The sequence below is a fragment of the Plasmodium falciparum genome, assembly GCF_000002765.6.
Source record: "Plasmodium falciparum 3D7 genome assembly, chromosome: 14".
NCBI lineage: Eukaryota > Apicomplexa > Aconoidasida > Haemosporida > Plasmodiidae > Plasmodium > Plasmodium falciparum.
This window is the reverse complement of record NC_037283.1, coordinates 708315-730494: the sequence shown is the minus strand read 5'-3', so window position 1 is coordinate 730494 and position 22180 is coordinate 708315. Positions and strand designations below refer to the sequence as shown.

At 18.8% G+C, this 22180-nt stretch overlaps 2 protein-coding genes and 1 pseudogene across 2 annotated transcripts, besides 1 other annotated feature; 1 reads left to right on the top strand and 2 right to left on the bottom strand.

The window, feature by feature from the left end:
• Positions 1–2115: 2115 nt before the first annotated feature.
• On the top strand, positions 2116–3516 carry PF3D7_1417500 (H/ACA ribonucleoprotein complex subunit 4, putative; the record flags this gene model as incomplete). Its single annotated transcript, XM_001348311.1, has 1 exon — positions 2116–3516. One exon carries the CDS (start codon positions 2116–2118, stop codon positions 3514–3516), a length of 1401 nt encoding a protein of 466 aa, XP_001348347.1.
• A 980-nt stretch (positions 3517–4496) lies between these two features.
• Positions 4497–15787, bottom strand: PF3D7_1417400 (annotated as a pseudogene).
• Positions 4497–15787: a sequence feature (rap guanine nucleotide exchange factor, putative, pseudogene).
• Positions 15788–17185: 1398 nt separating this feature from the next.
• Positions 17186–20825, bottom strand: PF3D7_1417300 (cysteine protease ATG4, putative; the record flags this gene model as incomplete). The annotated part of the gene is made up of 3 exons (XM_001348308.1): positions 17186–17229; positions 17354–17453; positions 17595–20825. The coding sequence occupies 3 exons, from the start codon at positions 20823–20825 to the stop codon at positions 17186–17188; spliced, it is 3375 nt and encodes a 1124-aa protein (XP_001348344.1).
• Between the last annotated feature and the right edge of the window lie 1355 nt (positions 20826–22180).

Here is a 22180-nt window from a genome sequence, read left to right as displayed (position 1 = left end):
CTGTAGAACAATTTTGAGTACGCATATATTTAAGAAAAATTTATAATTATGTACATTTTTTTAATTAATATATTAAAGTTTTATTGTCCAAATATATTTTTTGAGTTTTTCGTCATTCATGTATGTGTTTGTTATTCGTAAACAAAAGTTTGTGCTTTATAAAATATGGAATGACAAGTTTTTTTTTTTTTTTTTTTTTTTATACATTATTATTTAAAAATATTTTTATTATATTATTATACATAATATATATATATATATATTTTAAATTATAATATTTTCATTTATGATTTTTTATTGATTCTTATAAATAATTATTATAGTAATTATTTTTATTTTTTTTTATTATTTTTTTTTTTGGTTTTTTTAAAATGAAAATTTTTTTTTGATGATAAAAAACAACACGCCTACGTTTTTGTTTTTAAAAACATTATAAATTTATAATATTATTTTATATATATTTGTGCGGTTAAGGATTATGTGGATATATATATATATATATATATATATAATATTATACTAATATACACTTTCTTCTTATTAATATAAGAACAGAAGATAAAGCTGAAAATACCATAAGTTTTTTTTTTTTTCTTTTTTTTTTTTGATAATTCTATTATATATATAGAAAGAACAGAAAGAAATAATAATATATACATATTGTGTACATATTTCTATAAAAATATAAAATACATGAAAACGTCCATTTTTTTATTTTTTTATTTTTTTATTAAATATATTAAAGATATTATTAATACTCTTTATATATATTTTTTTAATTTAATATTTAAAATATATTTTGAATGTATGAATGAATAATAAGCGATTCCCATATAATTTCCATAGAACATTTATTTTTTTTATAAAAATGCTTTAAAAAAAATATCAAGATATAATGATTACATTTTTGTATCCTTTTTTTTTTATCTTTTTTTTTTTATCTTTTTTTTTTTATCTTTTTTTTTTATTTATTTTTTTTTACTTAATATATAATAATAAATATATAATTTATTTGGCATAAAAAAATGAACTCTATATTAAAAAAAAAAAAAAAAAAGATAACAAAGAAAGACTTTTTTTTTTTGAATCTTTGAAGGAATTTCGATGAAATAAAAAAAGATACCATATAATTATTATTAAATAATAATGATCTATAAAAATATAAATAATTGTATATATTTTTTTGAAAGATTATATAAATTTTACTCCATATATATAACAATATATATATAATATATATATATATTAATATGCAATATAAAAAAAATACTATAATGTTGACAATATGTAAAATCTTCTAGAAAAAAAAAAATTATAATAATATTATATAATAATATATTTATATATATATATATATATTATTATTATTATGTATTATAAAAAAATACCCCTAATTTATTTAATAAATAACTTCAAGTATAAAAACAAAAAAATTTTGTACGAAACAATACTGTAAGAAAATTTACATAGATGTTATTTTTTTTTTAGCAAAAATTTTATCTGAGAAAAAATAAATTTATTTTTATTTACATTTTATTATTATTAAAATATATAAAAAAATGAATTAAATTAAAAAAGTAAAGCATATTTTTTGATATGATGAAATGAAAAATATGATATAATAATTATATATACATATCTTTTTTTTCTTTTCTTTTTTTTTTTCTTTTTCTTTTTTTTTTGTTTGGGAAATCCTATAAATGATTAAATAGAAAGAAATATAAGAATAATCATATATATATATATATATATATATACATATTTAAGTGTTAACAATAATTATAAATATATTATATATATATATATATATATATAATATATATATTGAAACGTGATAAAAAAAAAAAAAAAAAAGTAAAATAAAATAAAAAATTAAGATATAAATAAATAACATTTATATATTATAAGATATATAATTTATGATACCTATATAAATAAATATATACATTTATATATATATATATAATATCCCCAATTTTTTTTTTTTTTTTTTTTTTTTTTTTTTTTTTTTCTTTTTAATATAAAGAACTCAATCATTTGTTTAATAAATTATATATAAATAATTCGATTGTGGATATATATGTATAAAATATTGTAGATATATATAAGATCAAGATGGAAGAAAAGAAAATGGATTATAAAATTGAACCGGAGAGAAAAGAAGCTGCTATAGATACATCTAACTGGCCTTTATTATTGAAGAATTATGATAAGTTAAATATACGTACATCTCATTTTACTCCTTTACCAATGGGAAATTCTCCATATTCAAGAAATATAGAAGAATATTTAAAATATGGGATTATAAATTTAGATAAACCTAGTAATCCTTCATCTCATGAAGTGGTTTCATGGATAAGGAAAATTTTACGATGTGAAAAAACTGGTCATAGTGGTACATTAGACCCTAAGGTGACAGGTGTTTTATTAGTTTGTTTGAATCGAGCAACAAGATTGGTAAAATCACAACAAGAATCAGGAAAAGAGTATGTTTGTGTATGTAAATTTCATTCGAAACCTAAGAGTATAGAAGAGGTAAAATTAGTATTAAATAATTTTCAAGGAGCTATATTTCAAAGACCTCCATTAATATGTGCTGTTAAAAGACAATTAAGAGTTAGAACAATATATGATTCAAAATTATTAGATTATGATGAAACAAATAATGTATGTGTATTTTGGGTTAAATGTCAAGCCGGAACATATATAAGAACGTTATGTGAACATATAGGTTTATTATTAGGTGTAGGGGCACATATGCAAGAATTAAGAAGAGTCAAATCTGGAAACATGACAGAATATGATAATATGTGTACATTACATGATATATTAGATGCTCAATATATATATGACACTACAGGTGATGAATCCTATTTAAGAAAAATTATTACACCATTAGAAAAATTACTGATAAATTTCCCACGTATAGTTATAAAAGATAGTGCTGTTAATGCTATATGTTATGGAGCTAAGCTAACTATACCAGGGGTTTTACGATTTGATAATAATATTGATGTAAATACAGAAATTGTCATTATGACAACAAAAGGAGAAGCAGTTGCATTAGCCATTGCACAAATGACATCAACCGTCATAGCAACAGTAGATCATGGTGTTGTCTCCCTTACCAAAAGAGTTATTATGGATAGAGATACATATGATGTGAAATGGGGTTTTGGTAATAGATCTATGGAAAAAAAAAAACTCATACTTGCAGGACTTTTAGACAAATATGGTAAACCAAATGAAAAAACTCCATTAAGTTGGATAAAGAGTGAAGGATATGCTCCAAAATTAATCGGAACAAATACAACCAATTATAATTTAGATATACAAAATCATAATACAGTAAATGAAAATAACAATAATAATAAAATTGAAAAAAATAACTTAACTACTTCTACAATCAATACAAACATTAACGATCAAATATCTGAAGGAAATAAAAATCAAAATGAAAATGCAGAAAAATCAGATTCAAGTGATTTAAAAAAGAAAAAAAAAAGAAAAACATAAAAAATTAAAAAAAAAAATAGGTAATTAAAATTTTAAAAGTTTGTATAATATGTAATTTATTCATTTCATTATATGCTTATTATATTATTTATTAATATTATATATATATATATATATATATATATATATATATATATATATATCCATATGTTTATATGTATAGTCTTTTTTTTGTTTATTAAATTTTTATAATACCTTAAATATTCATAGAAACATTAAAAAAACTTAAATTTAGATATAATTAGAAAGAAACATTTCTCTAAATATATAACAAGTTTTTAATTTTATTTATATGATATAAAAGTTATAGGATATTTTAAAAACTCTAAACACAAAAAATAAAAAATAAAAAAAAAATAATAAAATAATAAAATAATAAAAAGGGTTCGTATAAGAAAGGTATGTGTTTAAATGATGAATTGTTATCATTCACATATATATTTATATAAAAATATTAAAAAAATATATAAAAATCTATAAAAATTTATTTTAAAATATATTAAGAGATAGTATAATAGCACAAAAGCTTACAATGTCTAACATATTGAAATGAAATATTTAAACAAATACATTGTAGTGTACATCAAATAATTATATACTATTAAATTATATTTTTTTTTTTTTTTTTATTTATGTATAAAAGGAATTAATACTGGCATATTAATTAATGCTATTTAATTATTATTTTAAAATGTACCAATAATATTAATGGTGAAAAATTATAATTATGTGTATAAAAAATAGATGCCCCTATATTTGCACGTATCTCTATCAATATTTTATAACCACATATATATATATATATATATATATATATATATTTATTTATTTATTTATTTATTTTTGTATGATTATTCATTTTATTAGCATATTTTTATTTCTAAAAGATATGAACATATTTACATTAATTATATTTCTATTCCCCTCTATTGTCTTTCCTTTTAAATATTTCATATAAATTTAAACGTTGTTTTGTTCTATCACGTTTGCTCTTTCTTTTTATTTTTAATTTTTTTATTCTTTTCTTTATTTTTATCTTTTTCCTTATCGTCATCCTTATTTTTTCTATATTTTTCTTTATCTTTCTTTTTCTTATTACTATCTGGTTGTACTTTTGGTCCATCATCCTTTTGATTATTATGATCTTTTTCTTCAAGAGTGAAACTTATGTTACCCTTAGGTAACTTGGGCATAGTATTATCATATTTATGTTTATCGTCATCATCATTATCCTGTATGGTAACTATTTTATTTTTTGATCTATATGAGCCAAGTGAATGAATATTTGTGTTACTGTTAAGATTAACCATTTCAGATTGTATGCTTGTTTTTTTTTTCATTTGTACTCTTTTATAATTTGCTTTGGCTCTATTTAGGAATTTATCAAAATGTAAATGAAGAAGTCTCTTAAATTCTGAATCACTAAGAGATAATAAAATAGCTTCTGTATCTAAGATAACATTAGCTGTTCTTTTAATATTTTTGATGAGAGCCAATTCACCAAAATAATCAGTTTTTTTTAAATTAGATAAAACTATTTTATCTTTATTACCTTCTGTATTTTTTTCAACAGTAACTAATCCTTTACATATAATATAAAATTTATCATCGTATGTATTTGCTTTTATAATAGTATGATTAGGATGGTACATTTCTAATTTCATTGCATATGATATTTGAACAAGTTCTTCTTCAGATAAATATCTTAATATAGGAACATTTCTAAGAACTGGTAAAATATGAGTACAATTTTTTTGTCTTTCTTCTAACATAGGTTTTATATTTTCTTTATATACACTTCGTTCTAATATCCATACAGTTGCCATATCTGAACTTATTTTTACTTCATAATTTGATGGAATTTCATTAATAGCTTCATCACATCCATATACTTCATTATTTTCAACAGACCCTATTGGAGCTTCTATACCAAATAAATTATATGTTATTAAATTGGCTTTACCATCATAAATACATATAATTGGTGCTTCATCATCATTTTGTTTAATTAGAACATCACCATAGTTCATAATTTTTCTATCCATTAATGTAGTGAAAAAAGATCTTTGTTCTAGTGTTAGAAATTTAAAATATACATTACTTTCTAATAATTTAACTATATGTGTACATTCATTTGTAAATATTTTATGATGACCTTTATTTAGTATTATAGGTTCTTCATATATTACTTCAAAATTTGTTTCCATCATATCAGTATTCATTTTAGTAAGATTCTCGTTTACTTGAAAAAAATTAACCACTTGATTTAAAAGAGATTTCTTTAAATTATATGCAATATATGCTTCTTCAATAAATAACTCACCATTCATTATACTAAGAACAATTTCCAAAGGAATATATTCTTCATTCATTATATTAATTTCATCCCATATACTCTTTATATTTGCATTACTTAATCCAACTTTCTCACATACAATTTCAAAGTTAATATAATTACATAAAGCATCTTCCACGTTTAAAAATACGATATTTTTAAAAGCTAAGATACTACTACCGTAAACTTCTGTTAATCTTAAATTTAATTCATATTTATCTATTTCTTCATCCTTATAAATATTTTTATATAAATCGATTAATGTCAATATATTCTTTTCATTACATAAATGTTTAAACACACTTTCTAAATTTTCTAGAGATCCAAATAAATCTTCTATATTTAAAGAAATCATGTAATCTAAGAAATCATTATATTTTACATATCCAGTGTTAAATTTATCTATACCTTTATAAAAATGATATATAGAATTATATTCAGAATTAATGAACCTAATTAATGTTTCCAAAAGTTTGTTTATATCAAGTTCAGATGAATTAGAGTTACTAATTTTTTTTTTTAAGATACTTGAAGATTTCTTAGGAAAATCAATAACATATTTATCATTTTCTTCTTTTTTATTTTCTACATTTTCTTCATTGTCTATATTTATGTATTCACTTTTTATTATATTACTATTTGAATCTTTATTGTTATCTTTATATATATCAACTTCTTTATTTTCTTTTGTCACATTATGATTATTTTTATTTAACCATTCATCATGAGAATTTCTTTTTTTCTTTTTTTCTACTTCGATTTTTTCCGCCTGGTTCGGATAACTTAAAATATTATAACTATTATTACTATTATTATTATTATTATTATTATTACTATTATTATTATTATTATTATTATTATTATTATTATTATTATATGTAGTAGTAGCAAATGTATTTGTTACTGTATCTGGCTTATCCTTTATAACATCATTTTTTGTATCACCTTGATTATCATACGCCTCTTCAGAATTAATAATATTACTATTACTCTTCATATTAATCTCGTCTACCTTCCTTTTCATAATTGATTTTATCTTTTTCTCTTCTTTCAATTTTATCTTTTCAATAACTTTCAATTCCTTCATCTTAATTTCATTAATTTTTTGCTCCTTTTCCTCCTTAATTTTTTTCATTTCTTTTTCATTATCTATACTGTACATACTATATTCGCTAAAAATACTTTTTGAATTATTAAAATTGTTTGTATCATAAATTTGGATATCATTAGAACTTTTTTCCTTTTGTTCGTTTATATGTTTAATATTTCTCCCTGTTATATCTTTTTGTTCATCTTTCCTTGTTTGATAATCATATAGATTTTGGTTTTTGTCTTGTTTTTTTTTTTTTCTTTTTCTTTTTCATTTTCCTTTTCATTTTCCTTTTCTTTTTTTTTTTTTTCTTCTTTTAGTTTCTCATTTATCTCCTTTTCAAAACTAAAAACATCGCTACTATCTTCAGAAATGCTACTGAATGAGCTTGCCGAATCAGGTATTTTTATAGATAGAGAATTCATGTTTGTATTAAAATTATTTCCATACATAGATTTTAACCAGGGTGGTAGTGAATAGCTTCTAGTATATTTTATATCAGCTTCTTGTAATAAATCATTAAATAAAATAGAAAAATTTTTAATAAAAGAAATTTTGTCAATTGCTAGTAAGAAGCAATTTGTATGAGCTTCACATCTAGTTGTTCTTAATTGTTCATTGATGATAGATAATTCTCCAAAGTAATCATATTTATATAAATAGAATGATTTTGTTTTGTTTATTTTATCTGTTAAAATATTTTCTTCTTCATTTATTTTTTCTTCTACACCTTTTTGATTTGTCACACATTGATTTGTATCTTCTTTAAAATCTGTCTTTACGGTAACAATCCCTTTCTTAATAATATAAAAGAAATCTGGCTTGTCTTGATATTTTATAATTGCTTGACCTTTTTTAAAAAATTGAAGTGTAAAATTTTTAGAAGCATTATAAAGAGTATCATTATCTAATTTTTGTATAATATTAACTTTTTTTAAAAATTTCAATACTTTTAATATATAATTTTTATCTTGTTTCTTTTTTTGGAAATCATTTTTTACATTTTCGCTTAATACATCTATCTGATTTATATCATTAATTATATTAAGCATATCCATAAAAGGAGAAAGAAATTCTACAAAAAGAGATGCTTCCAATGTATATAGTTCAGTATCGATTATTGCCACTGCAATGAAAAAAGCTTTAATATTGTTTAATATTAGCTGATGTCCAAAATATTGATTTTCATTATATGTAACAAATTCATCATACATATTTTTATGTTGATTAAATTTTTGTATAGAAATTTGTCCTTGTTTTATAAAATAAAAATATTCACAATAATCTCCTTCTAATATTATATATTTCCCCTTAGGACATTTTTCATATTTGATATTTTTTAAAAATGTTTCTTTGTCTTTCATTTGTTTTAATATCTTTTTGAAAGATTTGATTTTCCTTAAGTTGGTTTCAATTTCTTCCGTGAAATATTTTTGTTCAGCATTAAAAATATTTAATAACAATTTGTCTAAATCACTATAAAAAGATTGTATATTATTTTTATCAATGTATTCAATGTCTAGAGATATATAATCCGTTGATAAATTATTGGATGTATTAGACAATTTATTATTTAAAGTTTTATTTGAAAAGTCTTTAGTATAATAATTTTTTTTATTAAAAGAATTAGATATATATTTTTTGTTTTTGTTGATATTATTAAAACTGTTTGTTATGGATAAGGGAGAAGAACTACTTTTTTTTACATCTTGTTCATTTTTATTTTCTTTATGATATATAATAGAAGTTTTTTTTTTTTCATCAGATGACAAATTTTGGCCTTCATCTATTTTATCTTCATCATAAGTAACAGTATTGTTACCATCGTCATTATTATTATTATTATTATTATTTTTGTTTATTTTATTTTTCTTTGAATTTTGTACTTTCCTATATTTATTGATTTGTTCGATATCTTCATTATTATTTACATAATTTGATATAATGCTCTCTATACCCTTTGTATATGTTTTACGTATATACTCAACAAATTCTGTAACAATATCTTTATTTAAGAGAGATAAGAAATATTCTTTTGAAATATAATAGCAACAAGCTGTATTTGATTCTACTATAGCATCACAAGTTCTTAAAGTATTAAATATTAAAGATACTTCACCAAAGAATTGATTTTCATTTATGGTATTAATAGGATTATTTTTTGTTTTAGATGTATGATAAAAAATATTTATTTTCCCTTCTTTTAATATAAAAAATTGTAGCGGATCATCATGCTTTCTTATAACTATTTTGTTTTTTTCAAACATCGATTTTTTGACGTTCATAGATAGACTAATTTTTTTCATATTAGGGAAATTTTTTAATATAGGTATTTTGTTAACAATACTCATAAATTCTTCTGAGATATTTCTTTTTTTATCTATTAAATTCATAAATTCGTGTGTATATATAGAATTATCAATATTTATTATAGCTATATTGGTATGGGCAATGTAATTATATATATCATATTTATATATAACATTAACACTGTTAATAAAACATTTCCCATCTTTATTATTTCTTAATATACCATTAATTAGAATAATTATTTCATTTTTAAAATAATCATTTTTATCATTTGATGTATTTTGTTTATTTTTATTTGTATTATCATGATCTTTTAATAAGTTTAAATCATAATTTTTTTTATAACATTTTTTCTTTAATTGTTTTATAAACATTTTTCTTTCATTTTTATCTAAGTAATAGAAAGGCGATATGTTATTTAAAATTTGACAAGTAACTTCTATTTCATCAGCAGTTAATAAATTCCCATTGTTCATTTCTTCTATATTCATAAAAAGATTAGAACATATCGTACCTTTTAATCTATTATTATGATTAAGTCTATGTGATATTTCTTTATCTTCTTCAATATCATTTATTTTGTTTTTAATATTTTGAATATTTTCTTCATTTTCATGATTAGAACATTTTATTTGTCCATTTAAAAAAGCAGAGAACATTTTATAATCTAATAAATGATCTTCTAAAAAAGGTTCGAAATTTCCCCATAAAGTTAGACAGTAATCTATTTGTATACCTATATTATACATTAAGCACATAAAGGTTTTCTTACTAATTTTATTGATTTTGATATCATCAGAGTTATCATTTTCTAATGTATTTTTAATTTTTTTTTCATATAAAGTAATTTTGTCAATATGTTTATATTTGTTTTTTTTAAATATTTCATAAGTATTTTCTTCTATATCTTTTTCATTAATATCACTGTCTGAATTCATAGAATCATCAGAACTATTACATACTTGATCATTAATAAATATCCCTTTTTTTACAGACCCATATATTTCTATTATTCTTCTTTTAATTTTAGAAAGTGGGCATTCGGAACCTTCAAAATAAAAATATAAGTCTTTTACTTCAATAGCAAAATCGAAATCTTCTAATGTGAAAAATTCTTTGCATAACGACAAATCATACTCAACAAAACAATATTCATCATCTTGCATAATGGATTTGTTATTATCATGAATATTATTATTATTGATCCTTTTGTTATCATTATTATTATTGATGCTTTTATTATCATTATTATTGTTGATGCTTTTATTATTATTTTTATTATTCTGATTTGTCATATACAAATTAATAATAGCATTGTCTTTTTGTCCACCTACATATTGATCATTATTATGTGACTTATTTTTTATGTATGCACCTTCGTACTTTTTTCCTTTATGAAAATAATTTACTGTTTGTAAAATTTTATTTTTATTTGTATAATATACATAGAAGATTATAGAATAATATAAATTTACCACATCTTCTTGTGCAAAATTATACTTTGTCATTTTTTCATTTGCAGAAAAAAAATATATAAATTCATTAAGACTTATATATAACTTATTTTGTTTTATGACGGCATTAAAAAATTCATTTAAATTATGAAAATTTTCTGTAATATATATATAGATTAAATTTTTTAGATGCATAGATATAAAGTTATATTTATGATACTCTTCTTTCATTTCTTCTTCTACATTTAAATAACGTAGTATATTTCTTAAAAAAATATATCCTTTTGCTTTAAATTTTTTATCCATACAATTAAAATGATAAGAACATGAATCTCTTGATATACCTATAATATCACAAAAATTTACAAAGGATACTTCAAATATTTTATCAAAATTATTTAAATCTTCATCATAAAATAAATTAATTAAATTAACAACCCCACCACACTCAACAAAACGATTTTTAAATTCTTCATAACTTTCACTTGTTATAAAATTAATTTTATGATATATTGTTTTGAGACATGTATTATTACTATTATTACATATATATTCAATAACTGTTTTATATTCTTTTTCATTTAATTTTTTTATAGTCCCATCCTTTTTGTTAATAATAAATTCCTCTTCTATATCAGAAGTATTATTATTAAAATTCATGTAAGTATTTAAAGCATATTGTAATATATCAGCCGAGTTTATTTGTACGCTAAAAATCTTATTCTTATACATTTTTATTAAATCAATTTTACTATATAAAATTAAATTCATATAAAATTGGTACACATTAATATCATAATAATAAATAATTTCTTTAAATGTTTGAATATTCACTTTAGAATATTTGTTATTATTGAAAAAATCTTGTTCAGAATATTCGCTTCCTGATTTCATAAAAAAATTCGTATTTCGAAAATTTATTTTATCTTCTATATATTTTTCTTCATCATTATTATTTATAATAATTGATTTCTCAGTGGATATTTTTTCATTTTTACTATTATAATTATGTATATAACTTTTAAATGAATTAATACAATTATCACCATTATGATCATTATGGCCATTATGGTCATTGTGATCATTATGATTTGTTTTATTTTCCTCAATCGAATAATTATTTATATTATCGTTATTTATAAGATTCTTATTCACTTTATTATCTTCTCTTTTTTCATTATCATTCAATTCCCTCGATTCCTGTTTCATTATTTGCTTTCCATTATTATCCTCTTCAATCGAAATTACATTTTTTTCATCTATCGTGTGTGTATTAATTCTATCATTTTTATCATCTATATATTCTTCATATTTCCTGACATTTTCTATAATATTAAAAGAATCTTTGACTTGTTCACTTTCAATAACATTTTTGTTGATATTAGAGTTTTGTTTTATATTATTTTCTTCTTTTAATAATTTATCATCAACTTTTTCTTTGTTATCTTCTATTTTATTATTATTATATTTATTTGCAAATACCTTTTGTTCCTGCATGTTACCATCCTTTTTACCCTCCGATACATTTATATCTTTTTTGTCATCTTGGAATGCATATTTTTCATCTTTGTTTTTCTTTTTTAAAAGATCTTTAATATTTTTTTTTAATACTTCTAAAGACGAATCATGTCTTCTTGGATATTCCTCAACTCCATAAAATCTTTCAAAATTTTCGTGTTTTTTATTATGATTCCTTTCTTCGGTATTTTTATTATTTTCATTATTATTGTATTGTTCATATTCATTTTTAGTTTTACTTATACTTTCTTCATCATTTTTTTTAGAAATTTCGGTATTCTTGTATGTATCATTTGTTATATCAAATGAGTTGTATATTTTTTTGTTTACATATATTTCTTTTTCTTTCTCTTTTTCTTTCTCTTTTTCTTTATCTTTATCTTTTTTTTTCACTTTCTCTTTTTCTTTTTCTTTCTCCTTTTCTTTCTCTTTTATCTTTTTTTTTTCCTTTTGTTTACGTTTTTTTTTATTCATTATATTTTCTTGTATTTTATGCACATCCTTTCCAGTTTCTTTTAAACTTGTACATTTTATATTATCTTGATATTTATTTTTTTTTTCATTAAAATAATCATTTATATTATCTTCCTTTTTACATGTCTCCTCTGGTAGATCCTGTTTTATGTTTTCCTCTTCAATATTATAAATAAAATTTTGATGAGAATCTCCTAAGGTTATATCATGATAGTCTTCAACATTCATATTTATATCATCATTCTTTGTGTCCTCATCGTTTGTTTCCTTTTGGTTTATATTTTTGTCTTCATTTAAATTTATTGAATGTTCATTTCTTCTATTTACACAAGGAATTGATTGATTATAATGTTTCAGTATATCATTAGACGTATTATTAAAATGTTGATTTGTTTTATTATTTTTTTTATATAATAGGAAATATTTTTTCACAAATTCATTAAATTCTTCCTTGTTCATTTCTTTCTTAAGAATATTTTTATTCTGGACATAAAAATCATACATATATTTATATTTTATATAAGTATACATAATATTTTTATTAATATAATAATTGTAATTATTAATATGTTCTGGTTTAGAATTATTACTCTTATTTATATATGTTAAATTGTCTGTATTTTCTAAAATATTATTTTTTATAACACCAGATAAGGTTGATTTATTTTTTGAATTATCCTCCTCTCTCCCTTTTACATAATTACAACCAGAATTAATATTATGATGTGATGTATTAATATTTACATTTATATCTCCTTTTAATTTTTTATCAAGTTCGATCTTTCTTTTATGTATTAATTCTTTTATTTCGAAATAATACATGTCATTTTTATTATGGATATTTAAATCTACCAAAGGGATGTCTTTTTCTAGTGGATCCAAATACTTATCCTTAACTTCCTAAAAAAAAAAAAAAAAAAAAAAAAAAAAAAAAAATATACATATATATACATATATATATATAAAATATTTTTTGATGAAATATGCCAGTAATTTTTATTTTATAATATCATAATGTACATAAAACATTTACATTCCCTCCTTTATAATAACATCATTTTTTTTTTTTTTTATTTGTGATGTAAAACATGTATTGGAAATATTTATAAAATATGAATATATATATATATATATATCATAATTATTCTTTTTTTTTTGTTATTGTTCATTAAATTTTTAATCATTTTATGAAATATTATTCATATTTTGTTGAGGGGAGTATAAAATATAAAATGAATAATAAAAAAGGGAACACTAAGAAGATATATATAAATATATGTATATATAATATATTAATGGACGAATATGTCTTTTTTCTATCCTAATATGATATATAATTATAAATATAAACAAATATGATAAATAGATAAATAAATAAATAAATAAATATATATATAATTATTATTTTTATATAATAAAATTTATCACATTAAAAATTTTTCAGTGTATTGATTTTTTTTTTTTTTTTTTTTTTTTTTATCATACTTCTATATTTTTTTTTTCCACATTTAATTCATTAAGTTTGGTCGATGTTTGCATAATAATTTTTTCATTATGATCATTTTTTGAATTATTCGTTTTTAATATATTATTAAAATCTGAATTGTTCAACCCAAAGAATGATTTCTGATTTTTGATAAAATCATAATTTTGGTTTAAGGAATTATTCTTTGTATTATTATCACATATATTTTTTTTTGAATAAGAAATATGTTTATTATTGTATTGATTATATGTATTAACTTGTTGATTGTTCGTATTAAACGTTTCATCTACCGAAGTCATAATTTCAGTATTTTCGTTTTTGTTTTGGTGATATTGATTATATAATTGAATTATGTTATGTTTTAATTTATCCCTCATGTCATTTACATAGGTTTTATAAAATAATATTTTTTGTTTATAATGAAATAATTCTTTTCTTAAATTAAAGTTTTTGTTTTCTAAATAACATAAATTACGATAAAGTGAAATGTTTTTATTATTTTGATATAATTTATTTTTGTCTTTAAGTAAAAAGTTGTTATTTATATTTTCATGAATAGGACATAATTTTTCAACTAAAAATGGATCTCTTAAAATAAAAGTTTCTATTTGTAATATCTTTTCTTTTAATAATTTATTTTGCATAATTAATTCATCTTTTTCTATTTTTATGTTTTTTAGTGATTTTTGAAATATACCTGGTTCATCATATTTTATATTTTGATTTAAGATATTTAGTATATCATGTAATAACATAGAGCATGTGCAAATACTTTTAAATTTTTCATTAAAATTGAATGATTGTATATTTGTAACATTGTTATGTTTTATATGTATATTTTGACATTCATTATTATTTTCATAAGTATGTATATTTTCATAAGTATTTATATTTTCATAAGTATGTATATTTTTATTTGTTATTTTGTTATTAATACCCTTTATGTTTTCACTTAATTTTATACTATCTCTTATATTTTCATCTGTATTATTATTATTATTATTATTATTATTATTATTATTAGTAGTAGTAGTAGTAGTAGTAGTAGTATCCATTTTTATAACGTTATTATATCCTTTTATATTCTCCAAAGATTTGTTCGATTTCGATTGTTTTTTTCTTATATCTTTAATATATTTATTATTATGTATTCTACTTTGAGATTTCAAATATTGACTTATGTTGTCTTTATTTAGTAGCTGATTATTTAATTCAACATTTGATCTTTCTAAAGAAATGTTTTTTCTTAACATATTTTGAAATTTATATTTAATAAATTCATTTTCATTATTTAATTGATTGATTTCATTAATATATGTACCATATTTTTGACTTTTATTAGAATTTCCATTTATTAAATTTTTTTCATTGAATTCTTTTAATAACTCTTCATTTTTTTTTCTCAAATAATCATTTTCTTTTTGTATAAAATTGTTCGTATGTTTTAATTGTTCTATATATTCTTTTAAGGAATTGTATATAAAGAACATATCCTTTGAGCTTTCTTCTTCATTTTCATTTGTATTTTTGGGTATTTTCCTGTCTATACATTTCTTTAAATTCTCATGAATATTTTCTATAGCTTTTGATTCAAGGTCCTCCATATTTATTTAAAAAAGTCATTGTCTAAAGGAATTTTCTCTCTTATTATTAATATATAAATATATCAATATATTAATATATATATATATATATATATATATATATATATTTATTTATTTATTTATTTATTTATATATTATGATGTGTTCATTACATCTTATCTTTTCTCTTTTTTATATTGCTCTGAATTAATCTTCATATAAATATATAATTAATTTTATAAAAAATGTGTAATACACAATAATGTATTTAGTTAAAAAAAAAAAAAAAAAAAAAAAAAATGTATAATTTAAATGTCAAAATTAATATTTATGAATACAAAACTCATAATAATTTTTATGAATTAAATAAAAAAAATTCAAAAAAAATAATTACTTTTTTTTTTTTGTAGGATAAATATATATGTATATGATAATATATGATAAAGAATTTAAATGTTTATATTTTTGTTTTATTATCTTTTTTCTTGAAATAAGTAGAATCACCATGAATGAAAAACCTTATTCAAAAAAAGAAAAAAGTTAAAAATAAAATGGATAACAAAATATATATTTGTTATATATATGTTGTCTATATATAATATATATATATTTCTCTTTTTAATTTTTTTTTTTATTTAAAAAATTTATCTTATTATATATTTATGAAAAAAAAAAAAAATATATATATATATATATATATATATATTAATTAAATTAATTAATAATACAAAGTATAAATCATTTTTCGCATTTATACTTGTTTGTGGTAAACATAAAAATATATATAATATATATATATATATATATTAATAATTCGTCATTTTTATTTTTCTTTACCAAAATGCATGTGTATATAAATCTATAATAGCATTACAACATTGTTAAGCGGTAGGATAATTTTTTTGTAACCTATGCACGCACACAAGAAAAAAACAAAAAAATAAATAAATAATCAGGTATATATATATATATATATATATATATATTTATGTATATATATGCATTAAAATTAGAATACATATATTAATTTTATATTTAAAAAAAAAAAAAAAAAAAAAAAAAAATTTACATTATATTTTATTTATTTGTTCATTTATTTATTTATTTTTTATTATTCATTAAAAAATTATTTTGTCATAAAATCAAAAAATTTTGCGAGTTAAATAATATAACCTCCAAATTATTTTATTAATATAATACGCAAAAATATAACATAATAAAAAAGAAATATATATATATATATATATATTTATATATATATTATTTATTCTTTTAACAAATTATGATGTTTTAAATATATAGACAAAACAAATGAAATATATGTATAACATATATTTTGATTGAATGATAGTTTGAAAAAGAGTAATTTTTAATATTCATATTGAATTAATAAAAAATATTAACATAATAATTAAAAATTTATAACACAACTAATCCTGAATCATCCGTGTCATAATTTAGTTCTACAAGAATATAATAATAAAAAGAAAAAAATTAAATATTAAAATAAAATAAAATAAATAATATATTATACTACCATTATGAAAATTGAAGAAAATTCTTACAAACTTTTTATATTTATCTTACCATTTTTATAAACATATTGGGGTTCCTCATGATATATTTCAAATAAACTTGAATCGATTAATTTTAAATTCTGAATAAGGTTAAAATAATCATCCTTCGACTACAATATAAATAAAAAAAGATAAAAAATATAATAAAATAAACAATATATATATATATATATATATATATATATATTTATTTATTTATTTATTTATTTATATTTATATTTATATTCATATTTATGTTTATATTTACTCACTTGTACCACAAAAATCAATGACAATGAAGAATTTAAATATTCCCAAGGTAGAAATTTTACTTTGTGCATAAAAAATTGGGAACTTATATTTTCATTAAAATCGATAAAAGCATTTTGACATTTTATATGTGGATCCAGATAAAAAAGACCATTGTCATTTGCCGAATAAAAATAATGAGCACTGGTATTAGTATTCCCACTACTAATTCCTTGAAACTGCTTTAAAAGAAAACAAGAAAGTAGCGATTTTTTATATTTAGAAACATTTAACGAGTCTATACCTAATTTTAAACATATCCATATAATTATAAATATATCTTGCTTTATTTGAAAAAATTTCAAAACTTTGTTGTTATATATAACACCTGTTTCAAATGCTACTGAGAAGAATGTGTATTTTTTTTTTTTTTTTTCTTTTAAAAAAAGTAATTTATTATATTTTTTCTTGTCATTTTTTATATTATCATCAGATTTAGATATATTTATATTTTCCTTCTGATTTAATAATTTATATATTTGCTTATTATTATTTGTATAATTTGTTAATTCTTTTTGTTCTTTTTCTATATATATATTTTTATCCATATGAATATTAGTTCCTCTGAAATTATTTTTCATTTTATTTTTTTTTACAAAACGAACTTTTTTTTTATTAATTAAATTGCTTATTATGATTGCACTACTTGTAGGACCAAGCCAATCATGAACAAAATGTTCTATTTGATTATCATCAATTTTTTTATATTTTATCATTTCATAAATAATATTTTGTATGGAATATTTTGCTTGTTCTAAATCTCTAAACTCTGATAGTATAGAATATATCAATGAATTATTTATATGCATAATTTCTGAGTTTGAATCATTATTATTATTTTTATTATTTAAAAGGAAATTATTATAATTTTCACAATGATGAAGGTCAGAAGAATTATATTTATTTGTAATATTTTCTACATTATCTATGTTATATATATCACTTCCTTGACTTTCATTTATATTAGTATCGTTTAAAGTAATTTGTTTGTCACTTTGTAAAAAATCTGTTTTGATACTTGACTTATTATATTCTTGTTTAAAAGAATCAGGTACTAAATATGTGTTACTATTACTAAATGTGGTACTACTACTACTATTATTATTATTATTGTTACTATTATTATTATTGTTACTATTATTATTATTATTATTATTATTATTGTTACTATTAATATTATTATTATTACCATTAATTATATTTGACTGCGGGTGAATCATTAAGGTGTCAGATTCCTTATTATTTTGGGAAGCGTTTTTATTTAAATTACATTCATTCGATTCACATTGATTATTCTTTTCATGTTTTACCATTTCTTTTGTACTATCCTTATTTTTATAATTTAAATAAATGGACTCTTCTTTGTCTTTGTTCATTGTTTTCTCTTCTATTTGGATTATTTTGTTTTCCTTATTTGTACATGTTGTTAATTTGTTAATATAATTTTTATACAATATATAATCATTTACATTATGAAAATAAACATACCTATTAGATATATTGAAATGTATTAATATGTTTGCTAAAACCATTTGTATTACTCTTATCATACATCCCCATCCATTATCACTCATACATATATATTTCTTATCTTTTTCATAAATCTGCGATTTGGTTATATTTTGATTTACATATTTTAAATATTCCTTAATATTGATATTATTATTCTTAATTATGTTATTTTTATTTTTTTTTTTTATTTTTAAAACTGAATGTTTCTTACTACGAGAATGTAATATTTTTAAACTATTCTTTTTGGTCTTAATAATATTGATATTTTTTATGGTTGCTTCACTTTCTATATTATTATTATTATTATTTATTTTAATTTTTTTTTTTTTTTTCTTCATTTCTTCATTTGGATCGTTCCTATCGTTATCAGGGTTATTAAAACATTCCAGATCATCATCACATGTATTATTTTCAGATTTATTTTTTATGATTTTCTTCTTTTGTTCTCTATAATAGTGCATATCATCCTTCGATATATTTTTGTTTTTAATTTCTTTATTATCAACCGAATTACATTTTTTGGAATTTTCAAGGTATATAATAGTTTTATTACTTTCGCTGGTTGTATAAGTACACGTGTCTCCATATATCTCTTCTTTACTTTTTTTTTTTTTATTATTTTGGAGAGAATAATTTTCTTTGATTTCTTGTGAATGTTGTTTTTGATAAGTGTATGTATCGTTGTGTCCTTTTGACGATTTTTTAAAATTTATATAAAAACATTCTTTATCATCAAAGTAAATTTTTTTTAGAAAATGTTCTGGTATATCTGTGAAGTTTATAATCCTTTGTTTATAATATATTTTTTTTTTTTTCAATTTTTTTTTTTTTTTTTTTTTTTTCGATATATATATTAAATAATCTTGTTGATCTATATGTTCATATTCTTGGCATAAAATAGGTAGTGAATTATCACTACTATTAGTAGTATTTGAAGTGCTAGTATGGTTATTATTATTAATGCATAAATTGCTAATATTATTATTAATGGTTATATTACTACTATTATTATTATTATTATTATTATTATTAATGGTTATATTACTATTATTATTATTATTATTATTAATGGTTATGTTACTATTATTATATGTAGTATTATCATAAGTAAATATATTACTCTGTGAAACATTATTATCAACTAACATAATATTATTACTTCTGTATAAATTGTTGTCATTAATTCTTATTAGAAAATTAGATCTATAAGTAAATAATATTTTTGATTTACACAAAATGAGGAAAATTTTCATTTCATCAGGATTTTTTAAATTTAAGCATAACCCAAATATATAGACTTTATTTGATATATTTCGTAAATTAAGAGGTAAATAATTTAAAAGAGAAACATTAACTAAAATTTTAAAATATCTTTTTATTGAAAAATTATATTTAAAATTATTAAAATAATTTAAAATTTTATATTTCGATTTATTTTGATAAGAATATAAATCATCTACATTTTTATTTTTTATATGGATAAAATTATTTTTTGTTTTCTTTGAATTCTTCTTTTTTATATACTTGTTATCTTTTTTATTAATCTTATTACTATTAATTGCTACTGGTACATTTTTTATTTCATCTAAAGTTTTATTTTCTTCTTCTTTTCCTTCTTGGATTGTTGAATTAATTTCGATCTTCTTTTGGTTATCTTCAAAGTTTTTCATTTCTTTAGACATTTCTCTGAAACGTAAACATAAATATGTAAAATAAATAAATAAATAAAATAACTATTTGTAACTTATCAATTTTTACAACTATTATAATATATATATATATATATATATATATATATATATATGCATAAAGACAAAATATTATATACAATATATATAATCACAGTGGTTATAATATATAGTTATATAAATATACATGGATAAAGAACAATTCAAAAGTATCGTATATTATATATATATATATATATATATATATATAATATATATATGTGAAGGTATACAATTATTATGTGTGAATAATATGCACTTGTATACATTTATATTTATTCACAACTATATGTTTTAAAATTTTTATTTTCTTTTTATTTTTTCATAAATTTGCTTATATGAAACACAATTATATTTTTGTAGTTACCACCTAATATTATTTATAATACATACAAAAAATAAAACAAAATAAAAATGGAAAATAAATAAAGAATGAAAGATTAAAAGATAATTATAACAATATTAACATAAATTAAATATAAGAATTTTTAAAACAACCAAAAATATTAATTTATATATAAATAATGTACAAAAAATTTTAAAAAGAAAAGAAAAGAAATGGTACTGCCGTTCAAAGAGATATATAATAGTATACTTATTAATTAAATATTTTATTGTCTACATTTTTTTTTTTTTTTTTTATTTATGCATTATTGAAAAAAATATATACATTTTTAAATATAAATATATATGTGTGATATATAATTTATTTTATAATTTTTTTTTTATACAAATATAATATTGTTTACATATATAATATGATAAAGAATTTTACTTTAACGTAATCAAAATCAAAAATTTTAGGTTAAAAATTATTATTTAAATGTGTACTATTTTTCCTAAATATTGTAAGAAAAAAATGAGCTTTCAAGGGATAAAAAAAAAAAAAAAAAAAAGCTAACATAAAAGGAATAAAAAAATGAAAAAATAAAAAAGTAAAAAAATTGTACTACATGATATGTATATAAAAATATATATATATATATATATATGTATGTATTCAACTTTGAAATAAATAAAAAAAAATACACACATCTATATAAAATATACGTAATTCCATTAACATGATAATTTTTAGTTTTATTATACAATGTAAAAATATTTTATGTTTTTGAATTTACTTAAATTTTATTATTGTTTTTTTTTTTTTTTTTTGGTCATAATATTAATATATATTTTGTATAAACACAAAAAAAAAAAAAAAAAAAAAAAAGTTCAATAAGTTAAATATTTAATTAGGAAAGGATAACATGAAAATAAAATAAAAAATGAAAAATAAAAAATAAAAAATAAAAAATAAAAAATAAAAT